An 18,241-nucleotide genomic window follows, 5' to 3' on the forward strand; every position below is an offset into this window, starting at 1 on the left:
CTATATTTTTGCACAATTTAACTTAAATTTTTGTAAAATGTATAAGAATAACTTTGATATTTGATGGAGTGATACCTATCTACAAAGGAATATGCCCCTGGATTTGGTTAACTCCTACTTCATTATTAATGAAGAAATATTGAATATTGAGGGAGGAATCATACCAAACAACCTATTTGAACTCACAAAAAAATATTAATTTGGTTAATTGGACAAAAGAAGTCGGAATAATGTACACCCAAGTTATTATAATGTGTAAAAAAGACTTTTAGAAAGGATAAAATACAGAAAGAAGGTCGAAAGGTGAGATATTTCCTGTCAGTTTAAAGTTATCAATAGTAAAAGATCGAAGTTTGGACAGGGTCCCAAGCATTATAGAGATTTTTCTAACCAAAAGGTTTCTATTTGTCACCCAAGATGAGAATGGTGGAGCTGAGCTCATTGCTTAGGTAGTTGCTCAGGGAAAAGCACATTTATAAGAAGGTAGAGATGAACAAATTTTCTGGGTAATGCATTTGTACCTAATCTATTCCAAAAGGGGTGCCCATTAATTCATTGTTAACCTGCCTTTGCACATGAAATATTCCACAAGGGTACTCATTGTTTATTAAAGAATTTATTTATAAGTAAATTATACTATGTACAACAACATTGTTTTGTAGTTAGAATTTTCTTCCACTATAAAACATATAAACCAGTGAGAGAAGAGATACGTGAGCACTGAACCAATTAAACAACATTCAATGATAGAATCTAATAATGTCTTTGAAACTTGCTCAAAAAAAAAAAATAATAATAATAATAATAATGTCTTTGAAACTATAAGAAATATGTCACATGTGAGTATAGAATAAGTTGGGATAACATTCAACATTTCTCCCTCAAGAATCATGTTTCTTTGGCTTTGGGACCGCTAGAGGTGCTGGTCTTTGGTTCAATCCAAAGAGATGCACCTGGATTCTAGAGCTAGTTGTCCAAGCTTGGGAAATTATAGGTTCTGTTTGGATAGAACTTATTTTGCTGAAACTGAAAACTGAAAACTGAAAACACTGTAGTAAAATAATTTTTAAATGTGTAAATAGTACCGTGGGACCCATTTTTAATGAAAAAGTTGATAAAAAGTGGAGTTTGTGGGACCCTTGTACAGTGCATTTATGCACTGTTCACAAAAGACCGATCAACAGTTGCGGCTGAAAAAAAAAAAAAAAAAAAAAACGCAGACGCGGCACTTAAACGTGCTATCCAAACATACACATAGAAGATAGCAGTGTCCATGGGTAGGATTGGAGGGTTTTTTTTCAACCCGTGAAATAATTCTCAAAATACCAATATGAAGCAAAATAAACTAGCTAGTTTATTTATAAAATAAACTATAGTGAAATAATTGTAATCAAATAAATTTATATATATATATATATATATATACACATATATCTATATTTGGTTGGATGATTGGATGAGATGGTTTAAAAAACTATTAACCTCGAACTCAACACAATTCAAGATTTTTTTTTTTTTCAAATCCAATCTATCAATCTATGGAAACCATCCCAGGGCATTGTGTTGGGTAGTGTTGGATAGGTTTTGTTGTGTTGGTAGGTTGGATTGTAGGGTTTTTTCAACCCGTGAAATAATTCTAAAAAAAATGCCTATATGAAGCAAAATAAACTAGTGAAATAATTGTAATAAAATAAATTTATATGGATGTCTGTTTGGATTGGATAAGATGGTTTGAAAAAACTATTATCTTGAACTCAACCCAATCTAAGATTAGAGTTTATTTGAATCCGTTTATTTTGCTGAAATTGGCATTTTTTTTGCTAAAAGTACAGTAAATGAAAGTAAAAATTAGCTGAAATAGTATAGTGGGACCTATGAATAGTATTAAAAAGTGCAGTGAGTCCCATGAATAGTAGCAAACATTAGCTGAATAGTAAAATAAACTGGCTTTTAAATTTGGAGCTAAATGCACATGGCTTCAAATTAAAAAGCCAGCTCATTTTATTATTCAACTTATTTTTGCTACTATTCATGAGTCTCATTGTACTTTTTGATATTATTCATAGGTTACACAATATTATTTCAGCTAACTTTTACCTTCATTTACAATACTTTCAGTAAAATTTTTTTAATTTCAATAAAATAAGCGAATTCCAAATGGACTCTACAAATATTTTTTTTTAACCCATTCTATAAATCTATGGAAACCAACCCAACACATTGGGTTGAGTTGTGTCGGATAGATTTTGCTGTGTTGGTACCAATGTTATGAATACCGTTTCAAAGGTCATTTCGGTTTGTCTATTCAAAATGAATGTTTCGGTACTAACTTATTTCGGCGTACGGTTTTGAAATTACCGTAAATGAATATATATATATATATAATTAAAAAATTCAACAAAATAAAAAAATGAGTATATATATAATTCAAAAATTCAACAAAATAAAAAAAAAAAGTTAGTATTTTTAATACAATTATAAAACCTGTTATCTTGAAACAATCTAATCAATTCACTTAAACTATTATTATTTTATTTAAAATACCAATTCTTCAATTTTTTTTTTTTTTTTTTTTTTTTTTGTTAAGAGAAACCAACTACTTCTTTTAATGCAATGCAAAAGGCTGGGCAGTGAATTTCGGCTATCACACTGCCCAAGCCAATTACAATTTCCAATATTTTTATTTTTTTTACTCTTTTTTGTTCTCACTTCTCACCCGTGGATTCACTTTCTTATCATTTGTAATTTTTTTTCTGTTGCATTTTCTCATCCACACACGTCTATGGTCTCTGACTCCTCTTGATTTCTACATTTCTTACTTTTAAAATTTTTCTCATCTTTATTTTCACTTCTTCCCTTTGTCCGCGTCTTCTTCAAGCCCAGACCCCAGAACCAGTAGACTACTACTACCTCTTCTCTACTTGTCAACTTTAGTTCTCTCACAGTGGTGTTTTGTTTTTCTTCTGGTTGTAGCTGCAATATTGGTACGTTCGTTCATTTCTTTTCTTTCTTCTTCTTTATTATTATTATTTTTTTGGAGGTAGATTCAACTCATTCAAGTCCAAAAATAAAAGAAAGAACCGAAACAATATCTACAAGGCCCAAATTATATCTAATTAGCTGCACTCCTAAAGAGACCATGCTAGAAATCTAAAGCCTAATCATATGGGCCCAAAATTCGGACTTCCGGTTCCCGGCCCGGTTTCAAAACAACCATTAACGCAGACCCAAACAGAGGTAGTAAGGGTTTAACGTTTCTTGCACTTTGTTCCCTGGTTTTTGGTGTAGGGGTTTGTTAGTTTTCTGTTTGTGAGAGACAACGCAGATTTTATCAAAAAGATGCCTCGTACAACCACGTTAGAGTGCCCTGGTTGCCCTTCTCTTCGAGCTCTAACCTTCGACGCACTTGGTCTCATCAAAGGTGAAATTTTTTTTTTCCTTACACCCTTTTATTCATTGATCGAAATCAGCAATACCCTTTTGTAAAAAGCTTGTCTTTTCGGTTTTATACGCTTTATTTTGTATTTATATATCTGGGTTTTTGATGCTTTGCTTGGTGTTTATGTTTTTTTTTTTTGGGGGGTAATAGTTATTGAAGCTAAGGTTAGTCAAGGAGGGGCTCCTAGAGTGGTGGAGAGGTGGGGTGAGCTGGACTCATCAAAATGTGTGCTTGCTGCTTCTATCAATGACCGTAAAGAGGACCCGGTATGTGTTGGGTGTTACAAATAGTTTGAGTTTATTGAATTTTGAATTTCAAGCATCTGTGTTGTTGTTGGCAATATGTTTCAATTTTTCTTAAACTGTTTGGTTTTAGTTCCATTTGTTAGTTTAGTATGGTTTGTTGAAGCTTCCATGTCCTATGGGTTAAATGTAGAATTGGGTGTACAGGATCTTGTGTAGAAATGAATATTGCATTTGTAAGCATCTTTATCTTGGTACTTGGTAGCATGTTTTGATTTCAGTTGGGTTTCTTTTGCTGTTGATGCATTCAGTTTGAATGCTTGTTATGCAGCTAATGGAGTTTAATTAATGTTGCCCCAAGGGTAGTAGAATTCATTGGGTGCCATGCCTCATGAAGAGGTGGCCACTAGTTTGAATCTGCTATTCACCATCTTCTTGGGGCCAAGACTCATTTTAAATAAAGCATTGGTAAGTTAAACAAACAATACGAGCCTTTGCAGTTTGAGTTAAATTTTGCGATGGGTATTATGAATTGAGTTTGTAATTGTTCACGAAGTTTGGGACTTCAAGCATTGTACTTAATTGCCATTGTATGTTCTGTTTGTTTTCTGAAGAAGTAAGAGGCAACTTATATGTATCATCCTTTAAGAGAAACAGGTTCTAATATTGGTTGCAACCAGTTGATTGGATGCTCTAGTCATTCCCTTGCATATATCTGGTGATAATGCATAATGGCTTGCTTGCCAAAGAGCAACTTGCAAGTTTCAATAATTGCCTAAATAGAAGCTTTTGGCTTAAACTAGGACAATTTATCCTTTTGTTTTACGTATGTGTATGAATTCAGATATTCCATCAATCTTTTTCCAAAAATGTAATTAAGACCCTCAAATCCTTAATTTGCAGAAGTGCTTTTTTTAATTTTTTTTTAATTTTTTTTTATGAATTATTTTTCTTTTTCTCTTGCAGTTATTAGCAGTGGCAAGAAAAACTGGTATGGTGAGTTACACTCCAGGACTTATGAATATCTGGCTACATGTTTCCGTTTTCAATTTTGACTGTTAGTTAAAGGCTTATTGAAGATCCTATTCAATATTTGTGCTCTTAATGCATACTACAGATTGAGGTTCTCAGTGCAATTAATGGGGATATTCGTTTCACGGTTTCTAATGCTAATGAGGATGGTCCTAGACCTGAAGATGATGCTGTTGTTGGGTTACATTTATTTGCCGGACAGAAATTGGAGTTGACATCCAGGTACTGCAATATTGTTGCTTTCTAGGCTTTGCCACCTGATTCCACCATAGGTGCTTACATCTTTGATTTCCAGCTGCATTCTTCCCATATGCATACAACTTCTGATCTTTGAATTTATTGTTAAATTCTAGGACTTGTACTTTGCTTACTTGTACAACCAAAGGAAACACAAGCATGAGGTCCATTGAAGTTACTGATTCACCTGCAGGTTCTGCCTCTGTTGGTTCATCAAACACATGGAGTGTATGCGGTTCTGGCAATATCTTATGTTCTAAAGTGGATGGAAGTGAAAAATATGCTATATTTGGAGGGTAAGTGCTTTTGAGATTTACAATTAGAATTTATAAGCTTGAGAATTAAGTCAATTGTCATTCTGAATTGGGATTTTATGGTGTGTACTAGCTTATTCATATATGAAATAATGGTTTTCTTGCTTTCCATCTTAGAAAGGGTGTTGAAATGAACGTGTGGGATCTTGACAACTGTACTAAAATCTGGGCTGCCAAATCTGTGAGCCTTTCCTTTATCTGCTAAATCTTGAAAGAAATTCACAAATTAATTTTCTTTAGCGTGCATTTTTTCCTTGCATTTAATAGCTTCTACCCTATGCAGCCTCCTAAAAACAGTCTTGATATTTTTACCCCAACTTGGTTTACATCATCAACATTCCTAAGTAAGGATGATCACCGCAAAATTGTGGCTGGCACTAACAGCCATCAGGTAATCTTTCATTGCAAATTCTTCTTTCATTTTGGAATGAATAACTGGATATTAGTAACTTCTGAAAATGCAACATTCTTATGGATTTTTTTCTCACTTCCTACTGTCCTTTGAGCATGTGTTGCTTGATGCTGACTGGAATTGGGGTTTATTTGTCTACTTGAATTCTCTTCAATTGAGATATCGTTAGATGTTATGTCACGAGAGAAATACCCATGTTCTACATGTTATTGATCATGAGCCATTAAACTAACAATGACTAATAATACACCTGGGATAAAATTAAAAATTTTTTCTTCTTTCAATTGTATCCTTGGTTAGTTTTATGATATACAAGTTATTGTTAGTTACTTTTTTTTTTTTTTTTTTTTAATTTCTTATTTTTTATAGAACTTGGAATGCTTTCTTATTATTTTGTCTTTGCTGGTTTCTTGGAGGAACCACAATTTCTTTATTACCTTATCTCTAGTAGCTCTATTGTAATTGTAATCATCCAGCCACTCAAAAACTTCAATTCATTTTTTTTTCATAACAGGTTCGCCTCTATGATATTTCCGCTCAACGAAGACCTGTTATCTCATTTGATTTTCGGGAGACACCTATCAAATCAGTAACTGAAGATTTAGATGGCTATACAGTCTATGTAGGGAATGGGTCTGGTGACCTTGCTTCTTTTGACATGCGCACAGGTGAACTGTAGTTCCATCATGTTGTCACATATTTGATATTCTATTTGTGTGGAAGTCTGAAAGATACATTTAGCATTCTCTCTCTTGTAGTGTATTCTGGTAGTGTAAATGTTCTGTTTATTTACTTAATTAGTTTTCTTGAGTAGAAAGCCTTTCGTTATTTAAACGAAAAATGGTAAAAAGAAAAGAGCATTGCCTTCCTTTGGTACTGTCTGGCTAATTTAGATTGGCAATTATCATTTAAGCTGATCAAGTCTTATATGCGGGGTTTATCTATGTTCCTGTGTGAGCGGGTGTGCAGTTACGTGGGTTCATTCATATATATTGCTAAATGCTGGCTCCACTATGTATCTTCGGGTGGGGATATACGAACTGATAGACGTGCCCTTATGCTTGTGTTGATCTGTGGAAAATGTTTTTCTTATGTAAGTTTTAGATCCAAAAGATGAGGCATATAATACTTACGAAGTATATGATGGTTTCTTTTAGCTTCATTTCAATTGTTTGCTTCATGTTACATGCATCAAAACTTTTGTGTCAAGGGGTCATATCTGGGAAGAGCTTGATTACCACAGGAAAACACCTAATTCAGTATCGAAATTTTAATGCAATAGAGCTCAAGCCTTTTGTAGAAATTAATATTTTTTTTTTTCAAAGTAAATTGTTAATGCACAATTGATTGACATATGACGTTTAATGTCTGGACATGGGTCCTTTTTCAAGTACTGTAGGTATTCAAGGGTATTATTCATTTTTAACTCTGAAAATTGAACCCGTCTTACTCCAAGGTCTACTTTGGATTTTTGGTTACTATTACATATTTTTGGATTGAGGTTAATTGAGTTGCATTAAAGTGGATGTGAAAATTGATTTATGATGTTGCTAATGTTATTCTTGCATTTAATTCATATTTTTTGAATGATTTGAGATTTTTGTCTCTTGTAACTCCATAAATGATGAAAGTATTTTTTTACAGGAAAATTATTGGGGTGCTTTTTGGGCAAATGTTCTGGAAGCATCAGATCTATAGCTAGGCACCCAGAGCTTCCAGTGATAGCATCTTGTGGTGAGTATGTTGTATTATTTTAGCTTTATGTTATTTGCATTGGAACTCATACTTTTTTTTTTTGTAGGTATATTGGAACTCATATTGACATACATACATACTCACAAAACACCGCACGCACACGCACACGCACACGCACACAGACACACACATAGAGAGAGAGAGAGAGAGAGAGAGAGAGAGAGAGAGAGAGAGAGAGAGAGAGAGAGAGAGAGAGAGAGAGAGAGAGAGAGGTCTGTAGTCTGTGTTTCGTATTGTGTGTGCATATCCTCTTTCTCTTTTTCTTTTTTAGTTAGGGTGGTCTTTTAGTCTGGAGAAGTGGGAAAGAAAAGGAGGAAATGTTCATCTTAGTTTATACTCAATCACTTGCTATATTACCTACTAAGCAATGAAAACCTTTTATTCTCATTTTTTTTTTCTTTCCTGAAAGTCATTCCCTGTATTAATATTCTAATTAAAAGAAGGGTCTGTGCAGTTAGCACTTCATGTGTGGGTTCACTTAATTTTATCGAATCATCCTTTAGCCTTTTGAGGTTAAGTTTGTTTGTCTTAGGACCAAATTTTCTTGACCATCAAAACTGAGAACTTGACTAATTTCTAGGACTGGACAGTTATCTACGCTTATGGGATATAAAGACTCGGCAACTTCTGTCTGCGGTATGTTCTTATACTTTATGATTATGAAGAGTTGTTAGAATTTCTTGCTGAAAGACAGGGCTCAAGATATGTGCTAGTTTTAAACTCTTATATTTATTTTTTGCCCTTAGTAGAGTTACATTTTTGTAGCTTGTTACTCATTGTTTTAGCATCTCAAATTTTCTTACCTTATGCTCAAAACTCTTTGTTCTACCTTGAGGCCAAGAACAAATCTAGGCTGTGATAGAGATGAGTGAATCAGTGATATTGCTTTTTTGCATTCAAAGCTGAAAACTTCTTGTTCTAACCATTTGATCTTTTATTTTATTTTATTAAAAGGAATCAGTAAATCCACTTCCGAGGGTTTAGCAAATTCGTTGGATATTTGTTAATGAAAAATGAAGTTGTTTTCTGCTTTCATTGATAGACTGAAATTATTGCAGCTACCATTCATTTGAATATTGTATAAAGTAAGATGCTGCCATCAGCACATTACTTTGACTCTTATTAAAGGGACATTAGTAACCTGCATGTGATAAATCCAAAGCAAGATGGTCAATTAACACGATGGCATAATGTTGAAAACATTGAGCAAAAAGGTTTAATGGTGAATGTATAAATTTAAGTGCATTAATCTTATGAATGGTGCACTCGTATACTTGGCTGTAAAGGTCTTCTTAGGGCATGGTGCACTTAAACTTTTGGCTGGAAAGGTCTGCTTTCCAATTGAAGCCTAAGCATTCCTAAACATGCACTGAATCTTGGTCCAGAAGCCTAGTGACTGCCCCTTATTTGGACCTATGTATTGCTTTGAGTTTCATTGTTTGAATCTGTGGCCCTGACACCTGTAAGGTTGACACTTTTACAGAGCTCATGCAGGGATTGTAGATAGTCTTTTCATTTATGATTTTATAAGCTAACGCGCTATGCTGCATAAATTTCCATCATCTTATTTTTATTGTCTTCATTGTGTAGGTTTTCCTTAAGCAGCATCTTACAAATGTTGTCTTTGACTCCAATTTTGCTGATGAAGGTCAGTTTTCTGTTTTTGTCTTGTCCGTTATGGACCAAGCCAATTGTATTGTTTCTTGTACTATGATTATTCTATTAGTGGCATGTTGTTACATTTTGTGAACAAGGAATGATTGGGGGGACAGGTACCAGTAATGTAGTCTAAGTTTGAAGCAAGTTATTGCTCATATGGTATGAGTGATAATTCTAACACTGGGTTGGAGCTAATGAGCTTTAGCTCAAATGACACATGCTCCTCCCTCATTAATGGGATGGAGGGTAAGGTAGTGAGTTCAAGACTCTCGAGATGTGTATAGCTTACCAATGAGGAAAGGTCTTATCACTTTGCCCCCACTCGGGATGCCTTGGCAATAAGGGAGAGTGCCTGGATAACTGTAAACCCAGAAGTCTTTGATTCAACTCCTAGCTGAGGCATTTTGTGATTTACTTGATGCCTTCTCAGTGGGGGTATGTAGGCATCCTGGGTTTACCCCTCAGTGGTGGTCCCACTGGCCCATACCTTGATGGGGTTCCTTGTCATAAAATAAAAAAGAAAAACAAAAGGTCTTATCACTTTATAATGAAGTTACTAAAAATCAATGCAAAAAGTTGGGTCATCGTTGAAAGCAGTTATATAAGGTGGAATTAATATTTTTGAAAGAAAACTTTGAGCCCAACAATTAGCCAAACTTTGTTTCGCCTCTTTCTGGATTGGTTGATTTGATGTTATAACTTCGGATCCATTCTTTATACTTAACTTCAGGGATCTCTTAGGAGGTTGGAGTCTGTCTTTATCCTCAAACTACTAATAAGTAAATAACTCCTAATGGCCTAGGAGTGAAGACTAGATTGATCCTATACTCGTATTTTTTTCTCTGCAATGTAAAATGATGAAAATATTTTATTTTCCATTGATGTCTGTATGCTACACACAATTTTCAGGCTAGAATCGAATTTAGTCCCTTGACTTTTACTTCATTTGTCAATTTAGTTCTTAAGATTTAATTTTTATTATTTTAGTCCCTCACTATGTCAAAATGAGTCAATCTGGTACTTCTGTGTTAATTTCATTTTTCCTAACTAGTACTCATCAAATGACAAGATCTATTAAATGGAGCAACTTATGAATGTTTTTAGTTAAAATTTGAATGAAGAAAAAAATAATATTAAAATGGAGTCATTTAGTAACAAATTTGGATGAAAGGACTAGATTGACAAAAATTAAACCTTAGGGACTAATTTGACAACTGAAATAAAGGTGGTGGACTAAATTTAATTTTAGCCTAATTTTATTTAAAAAGGGTTTTTAGGGGATCAAATATGCTTTAAATTTGATAGGGATATATGAGATCTGATTCCAGTTTTTGAAGTTGCTTGACTCTGAAGTTTGGTACACTTTTAATTTATATGATGGTTACCTTAATTGTTCCTCTTATGCAAAGCTAGTTATATAATATTATGATGTCAACATTAATCCACACCTACTAATTATATGTTCCTCATTCTTATGAGCAGAAGTTAAACCTTCTGTAGCAGCAGATCTACCTCTAAATGCTGAACAAATTGCTAATGAGACTGAAATTGTAGACGAGGAAGAAGCACTGCCTGTGAAAAGAAAAAAGGCATCAAAAGAAGATGAAAGAAGGAAGAAGAAAAAGGCAATGAAAGAAAATGAAGGAAACAAGGAGGCATCAAAAGAAAACAATGGAAGCGAAAAGAAGGCATCGAAAGAAAATGAGGGAAGCAAGAAGTTAAAATCCAAGAAAAGCAAAAGATCAAAATGTGAGATTCATGATGAATCATGATTCAGATTTATTACATGAGTATGCTTGTGTGTACAATCCAAAGCGCCGGAGTCAAATGTTGACATGCATTATGACTAAGAAGGTATGGTGAAAGAAGCCAAGGATTGGAGTGCAGTTGCTGTGTCCTATTTTTGCAGGAAGAAAGACATTAGGAGTACAGGAAGCCTTCATGCATCATTAACGTAAGGGCTGATGTTTTTGTTATTTATTCTGCTAGGAGGGGAGACTAAGAAGCAAGTAGATGACCAAATTGTAGCAAAATGACGATGTTAATTTATTCAGTTTGTGGACTTCTTTTATTCCTGACTAGCATGGGAAAGTCCAGAAATGAAGTTTTGTTTTGTTTTCAAAGAGATAGTTATGCTTAATGAGTGACTGGTTTAACACAAATTAACATGAGGAAAATGAATTAATGGGCGAAGTTAATGCTTCATTTTGATTGGAATTAAACAATGACTTATCCTCTTGCTTATTAATGCCCACCATCCAAATTTCTTTTCTTACTACTTGACTTGTTCAAGCAACTGAGTGAGTTAAAGGGTGGTTGGTGATGTATTGTGCCCGCAGCTGGAAATGGATATCCAATACACTATGCGATGCTCACCTGTTTGATGCATAGGTTTCCTTTAGGACATTTTCCATTACCATTGTATTCAAGTTGATAATTTGTTAAATGTGGAGAAAGTATCTCATGTACTGAGCGCATGAAACCTTTGTTTCATTGACAAGTGAGCCCCAGTGAGACAAAGGCCTCATGCATCTAGCACATACAAGACTTCTGCCAATGGTGGGAATCTTGTTAAACAGGAGCTCTGGCATGTTTGTAAATTGAATCTTCTAGACTTCTGCCGATGGTGGGTATCTTGTTAAACAGGAGTTCTTTGGCATGTCTGCAAATTGAATCTTCTAAACATCTGTCTCAATTGGTTGCTAACAGGGTTAAAAATGTGCACTCTGAGCATCCACTTTGGTTTAACCAAAATTTTCTATAATATAGACTATAGAATTAGACCGTACCTTTAGCATTCCAATTAACCACTTTTGAAAACACCCTACATCCAATCCTCTATTCCATTTAAATATTCTTTATTCATTTATGTTCTTATTATTTTCTTAATCCAAATTGGAGGGGCAACATATGAATTATCACGGCATTTTACCTCATCAGACATTTACAAAATAGTGAAATACCACAAAGAGAAACTCTCCCTGAAGCTAAAACTACATAGTTCTTCAATTTGCCAAAATCCTCCCAAACTTGCCAAGTTTGGTACAAACAATCCCCCTTAAAATCATTTATTGAAATCAGTTACTGCATTCACATTGTGGGGAAAAGAATGGCAGGCCTCTGATGATCAGAGGATTCACTTTCCACAGATTTTGTCTTCACCATCTTGAAGTTTGTTAGGATTGACTTCAGGTGTGGAATCTTACTATCGGGTAAGGGTGAGAAACAAGCAATTAATCACAGCACTTTGGATGCATAGCATCTAGAATAGTTTCCTTGTTAATGTGGAAATCAATCCAAAATTTATTTGAATAACATGATTGCTGCATCACCAATTACAAATTTGGAGCTCTTACTCTTATAAGGTTTGTCAACTTCCACATGTAAAAACATCAGTACAAATAAAGATAAAAAAGACATGATTTACTGAACAGTCAACTGCTCAGCTATGCTACAATGGCAGTACGAGCAAGAGTATATTGCTTCAAATAATACTAAAAACAGAAAGCAAACAGGGGAGAAAAAGATGGCAGCATCAAATTACTGAGATGTAGATTCCTCTTTCTTCTGTGACAAGTACCTATTAAAAAGAAAGCACACAAAATATCAATTTTGGACATATTGAATGGAATATTTTCACGTGTGTAGAAGGGTGTAAAAACAGTGTTTACCATCAGATTAACTTATACATGAAAAGTGCTGGATAAAGTAAACTATTGAAAGGAACTCTGACCTCAATCACATTATATATGCATATAAGCATATAATTTAGTCACGTTATATATGAATACAATGTTTAATTCAAGCTGTCCCTGAGCTTGCCAAGAGCCTGATGGCTTAATGGTACTGTCTAGTCTCCTAAATAGGGAGAACCTAGTTTTGAGTCCCCCTACCCATTTGTAGTAAGCCAAAAATAAAAAATAAAAATACCCTGTCCCAGGGCCCAGAACAAAGTGGTGGATGAGGCTGGGATATGTCTCAGACTCAGATTCAAATTTCACCAATCAAGATTATTTTTAAAATATTTCTATGATGAAAGGGTAATGCTCTTAAGAGGAAGGTCATATTAATGCCCACATCTTTTGGAATGTTCAAGAAAATGTAAAGCAATTGAAAATTTGAAATGACCATCAAGGCATCAACTGCCACTGATACTAGTTAGTGCTGATTCTGATGAAATTTCTTTTATATAAGCAAGTATAAGGTATTATATGTAACTCAGAAAAAGAATAGAACAAAGGCACCACTATAATTTCCTTCAATCTTTTCCTTTATGGGCCACCATAATGAAACCAAATTCCAAACAGTCTCTCTTAAGCTATCAAATGAATGGTGACTTTGATGCCAGCAGGTTAAGCAGACCCTGGGTCCTCATTTATAAAATAAATAGTATATTTATCTTATTCGATCCACATTCAGAGTATGTCCATTTATACCAAGAACTTATATAACATGGGAAAAACATCTTTCTCAAACACCTCTTGGTGAGACAGAATTATTCAGAGAAACAGAGGTAGTCCAACTTTAATAACAACTCAGTAAAACTTACCCTTGGCCCTTTGCCCATCGTGAGAGTTGATAGAGTTGAACGGTCTCATTTGAGACATGGCATGCTAGAAGTAGATAGTTGCGAGGCTGTACCATCCATGCAAATCTCATGAACAGTGCCGAGTAGATACACATTGCTACAAGCACCAACATTAAATGTGACAACAAAATCTAGACAATAACAAAAGAAACTGACAAAAATGCAAACTCTTTCCAAAAAACAGACATGTTCAACCTCCTGTCATGTTGCCGGAAATCATTTCTGGAGGTTTATTTATATCCGCCAACCCCTGTCAAATCCACATAGCATAGCATTTCAGATGACCATCTGTGTATTCTACTCACACAACTATTAATAATTCAATCGATTAAAAGAACACATGAACATTCATTTGAATTGCTGCATACTCTAAAACCCATTTGGCGAAAAATTCAATCTTGATCATATCATCAACTAAACAAACAAAAAATTCAATATCTAAACTTAACAAAAAAAACCCACAGAATCAAGGAGTCAAGAACATACAGCTGCGACGAAACCCCAATTAGCAACAGGTCCCCAAAAGTGAGTTGTTTTCGGACCAACCGGACTGTTCCAGAATGCTCGGAACGAAGCCATGTATGACCAAACCCTGCTTCGAATAGCACTCAAACAGTCAAAAATTTTTTAAAAATTCAACAACCCAACATTCATAACTATCAAAATTTTACAAAGAATGACAAAAATTCTATACCCAATTGCATAATTTTTTTTCCTGGTTTTCAAATTTAAGCACCATTTTACATGTTAATTTAGCTTGAAACCAAAACTTTCTCTACAAATGTAACAACCTACAGTACTAAAAAAGTGAAATGAAAAATAGGGAAAACTACAAAATAAGAATCTTTCAAATAAATTAGAGCTGGGAAGTTATCTAAGATGCTAAATTTAGAGATTTAATACAAAAAAATAGAAAAAAAAATAGAGAAATTAGATTAAGATTGAGCCACATTTACCTAAGACCCTAATTTCCAGAGTATTCACAATTAACAATTCGATGATGATTATGATAAATTGATGATGTGTGTATGTATGAATGAGAGATACCTGAGAAATCGCCGGGGAAAGTAGTGAGATCGGCGATTGGGTACAGAGAGACAGAGACACAGAGAATTTGGGTATTAAGGTAAAACGAAACGTATGACTTTTTTTTGTGGGATCTTTTTTTTTTTTTTTTGATGAACTTTTTGTGGGATCTAATATGAATGAAAGACAGAGGTTTTACTTTTGCCCAATCATGTGAAGCCATGTGGCTGTTTGCTGATATAAATATACTGGTAAAGATCAAGTTTTTCTATCAAAAAATAAAATAAAATTGAGAAACATCAAAAAGGAAAAGAAAGTAAAGATCAAGTTTTCTCCAATAATATAGTATAAGTTTTTTTTTTTTGATTAATATAGTATAAGTTTTTTGATGAATGAATAATATAGTATAAGTTGGGTCTTAATTTCTTCTCAAAAAAAGAAAAAAAAAAAAAGAGTTGGGTCTCTTTTCTTTATTTTTTTGAAAAGAAAAAAGAGTTGGGTCTTAATTGTGTGCATTCATATATTTGCTTTTGCTGTATTTAATAAAAAAATAAAACATATTAGTTGCTATATGAGTGATTAAAAAAAAAAAAAAATTATAGTTCATTAATAGTTGGGATTTGGATTTTGGATGTCTATATGCTAATTAGTTGAACAACAAGACTCTTTAAAAATAAACTTTTGGAACAACAATAGGCATTGTAGGATCACAATTTTGGAACCCTGCACTGTACTGTAAGTGACAGTGTAGTTACGGACCTTACGGTTTTATAATAAGAAAATTGCACAAATCGCACCCTACCCTTTCTATATATTAATATATTTATTTTTTTAATATTAAATATATTATTAATAGTTTAATAACCCTAGTTTTCAAAAAAAAAAAAAAGTTTAATAACCCTAGCATGATTAGAAAAGCTAGTCCAAAATAAAGAAAAATTAGCTCAATAGTTTAAAACTTAGCTCAAAACAAATGGAAGAATCTATTTTGGACTGGATAGGAAAAACCCAAAATTTGAAAAATATATCGGCTTCAAATCGTACACTACACCACACATGTGACCGCAAAAATGAGGTGTGGTGCGGTTATGGTTTTGGTTAAACTGCACCACAAAATGCAATACTAAAAATAGCTTAAAATCACACCGCATTGTGAACACCCCTGATTAATTGTTTTACAAAATCATCATTCAACAAACTGACCAATAAAAATTTTAATTCTTTAATTTAATTATAATTACCACCTAATACATGGTAAAAAAGTGACTTCAGAAAGGGTTAGAGTACATAGTATCTCCACATGATGTCCATTATTTCGTGGTAAACACCATAGTAGGGTGTAGTGGTAGCAATATGTATTTTTTTTTGAGGAACCAGAAATTTTATTAGGAGAGAAAGCAAACTACACATGAAAACTAGCCTCACCTTGAATAACGGAAACAAAAGAAGGGGGGCCGTTACTAAAATCAAAAGAACCAAAAAAATTACAAGCTAAAGACTACTTTGCTAGAGAATGAGAAGCCACATTACACAACCTAGGCACCCAACAAATAGGAAACCTTAGGGGAAGATGTCAAGAGAACTCGAGAGTCAGCACAAATAGACTTGATTCTCTAAAGGGGGGCAACTTCCAAATTAGAAAGGAGATTGGAACAAACTTGGGAGTCTAATTCTATGATTATCGCCTCAAACTCCAAGTTAGCTACCAAGGTTAGAGCCCATTTAATAGCTTCAGCTTCTGCCTGAAGAGAGAAGATGGTATTCACTCTCTTAGAACAAGCAGAAACTAGCTCCCCTCTCCAATCTCTGGCAACAGATGCAATGGAATAACAACGAGGGCCCACAACAACATCAACATTAATCTTAATTGAAGAAATGGAGGGAGGGGTCCACTGTTGTGAAGGAGCGAAGGTGGCCTAGCTTGAGACAAAGGGCCTAGTAGACTTGTGTTCAAGAAATATTTTAGAGATTCTAGAGGATAGCTCTTCAAACTTTATAGCAACACCTTCAAAAAGAGAAATATTTCTTTGCTTCTAGATAACATCACATAAAATAGCTCCAAAAAGTAAGAAAACTTCCCTTTGGCACACAGTAAGCTCCTCGGCAAAAGGGGGGAGAAGAGAAAATTAATGAGGTCATGAATGGAGGCAAGGCCAAGTGACTCAGTTCTCACACCCCACTGACTGTGAAACCAAAAAGTCTTAGCAATAGGGCAAAGAGCAAAAATGTGGAGTGAAGATTCTTCAGACAAATTACAAAGAAGGCAACCCACCTCAACATTGGCAAATTGACTAATGACATCTTTGGTAGGCACAACATTCGGAGCAATTCTCCATAAGTGCATTTTCAGCCTTTCATACAGCTTAGACTTCCACACTCGACCACGAGAGAGGCCCGTCATCAAAGGAGGGGAAGAAATTCTGCCTAACTAGTAAGCAAATTTGATTGTGAATTTCCCAAAATCTGTAGGGGTCCAAGACCAACAATCAACACTAGGGAAAGAGGGCAAAGGTACTTGCAAAATAATGTCCACCACCGAATCCTCAAAGAAATGCCGAAGTTTAGCAATATCCCAACCATTGCGATCTTGATTCAAGAGTTGAGAAACAATCAAAGCAAAATTAGGATTTACATCAGCCTTGGGAGATGGGATGAAACCTAGCAAATTTGGGACCCACGAGTCTGACCAAGTTCTAATGGACTCACCATTACCCACCAACAAACAAGCCGCTTCAGATAATAGGTGTTTAGTGCCAACAAGACTTTTCCAAACAAGGGAAGCATTACTATGGGCAGCTTGATTAAGCCAATTGTGGTGAGCTTTGTACTTAGCTATCAGAACCTCAATGCAAAGACAATCTTTCCCAAATAACACCCATCAAGCAAGTTTGGAGAGGAGAGCTTGGTTGAAATCCCAGAATTTCTTGAAACCCAAGCCTCCCTCCTTATTTATTTATTTATTTTTCATTTGTTTGTTTTTCCTCTAATCATACATATTATGGTAGCAATATGTATGATTTGAGGAAAAACAAACAAATGATAACAAAGAGCTAGTTTAAAAAAAAAAGAAATTCCAGATGTCACATTAGTGGAAGGGTTTTACTTATAGATTATAACATAAGGTAAGAGCAACCATATCAGTCATTTCGAAATAGAAAAAGAAGTCAGTTTTACACATTTTACCCAAAAAAAATACTCACATAAGTAGTTGCATAACTTTGTATATATCCAAAACTGCTACAATAACCAGTATATATATATATATATATATGGTTACTGTAGCTTTGCATTTAATATTTTAGTATTTTTTTTTCTCTCTCCTTCTCTCTGGTCCCTCTCACTCTCACTCTCTCTTTTTCTCAATTAATCAAAGCAGATTATTACTTCCAACCCTCTCAGCTCTCTTTTTCTCTCATCTCATAATCTTCCTCTAGCTACCATGGCCGAACATCACATTGCCGATCAACAATCACCCTTGCCACAACCATGGTGGTTTTCCTTTGTTTCTTGCCAAAGACTCTCTGATCTCTTGTCACT

At 34.4% G+C, this 18,241-nt stretch overlaps 2 protein-coding genes across 4 annotated transcripts; one reads left to right on the plus strand and one right to left on the minus strand.

Moving 5' to 3' along the window:
• The first annotated feature begins 2,769 nt into the window (after positions 1-2,769).
• LOC126702634 (uncharacterized) lies at positions 2,770-11,172 on the plus strand. 2 transcript variants are annotated; one of them, XM_050401397.1, is made up of 13 exons: positions 2,770-2,984; positions 3,289-3,421; positions 3,590-3,705; positions 4,648-4,677; positions 4,799-4,935; positions 5,067-5,246; positions 5,382-5,445; positions 5,548-5,655; positions 6,191-6,344; positions 7,321-7,410; positions 8,012-8,067; positions 9,022-9,079; positions 10,573-11,172. In XM_050401397.1, the coding sequence occupies exons 2-13, from the start codon at positions 3,340-3,342 to the stop codon at positions 10,860-10,862; spliced, it is 1,365 nt and encodes a 454-aa protein (XP_050257354.1). In that variant the 5' UTR covers positions 2,770-2,984; positions 3,289-3,339; the 3' UTR covers positions 10,863-11,172. The 2 variants fall into 2 exon arrangements, with proteins under 2 accessions (XP_050257354.1, XP_050257355.1); XM_050401398.1 differs by lacking the exon at positions 2,770-2,984 and having other exon boundaries at positions 3,034-3,421.
• A 1,203-nt stretch (positions 11,173-12,375) lies between these two features.
• Positions 12,376-14,866, minus strand: LOC126703069 (mitochondrial pyruvate carrier 1). Of its 2 annotated transcripts, none has more exons than XM_050401980.1 (5): positions 14,726-14,866; positions 14,165-14,270; positions 13,874-13,928; positions 13,640-13,775; positions 12,376-12,670 (listed from the first exon to the last, which is right to left on the minus strand). In XM_050401980.1, exons 2-5 carry the CDS (start codon positions 14,255-14,257, stop codon positions 12,631-12,633), a joined length of 324 nt encoding a protein of 107 aa, XP_050257937.1. In that variant the 5' UTR covers positions 14,258-14,270; positions 14,726-14,866; the 3' UTR covers positions 12,376-12,630. The 2 variants fall into 2 exon arrangements, with proteins under 2 accessions (XP_050257937.1, XP_050257938.1); XM_050401981.1 differs by having other exon boundaries at positions 14,165-14,273; positions 14,726-14,830.
• Between the last annotated feature and the right edge of the window lie 3,375 nt (positions 14,867-18,241).

This window comes from Quercus robur, chromosome 10 (genome assembly GCF_932294415.1).
Source record: "Quercus robur chromosome 10, dhQueRobu3.1, whole genome shotgun sequence".
NCBI lineage: Eukaryota > Viridiplantae > Streptophyta > Magnoliopsida > Fagales > Fagaceae > Quercus > Quercus robur.

Bases quoted from the DNA above. Each gene is read 5' to 3' on its own strand.
- LOC126702634 (XM_050401397.1), top strand. From the start codon at position 3,340: ATGCCTCGTACAACCACGTTAGAGTGCCCTGGTTGCCCTTCTCTTCGA. The intron at 4,936-5,066 runs GTACTGCAATAT...GTTAAATTCTAG, and splicing joins AAATTGGAGTTGACATCCAG to GACTTGTACTTTGCTTACTT. The intron at 7,411-8,011 runs GTGAGTATGTTG...ACTAATTTCTAG, and splicing joins TCCAGTGATAGCATCTTGTG to GACTGGACAGTTATCTACGC.
- LOC126703069 (XM_050401980.1), bottom strand. From the start codon at position 14,257: ATGGCTTCGTTCCGAGCATTCTGGAACAGTCCGGTTGGTCCGAAAACA. The intron at 13,929-14,164 runs GTATGTTCTTGA...TGGATTTGACAG, and splicing joins ATTGGGGTTTCGTCGCAGCT to GGGTTGGCGGATATAAATAA. The intron at 13,776-13,873 runs GTTGAACATGTC...TGGTGCTTGTAG, and splicing joins TTCCGGCAACATGACAGGAG to CAATGTGTATCTACTCGGCA.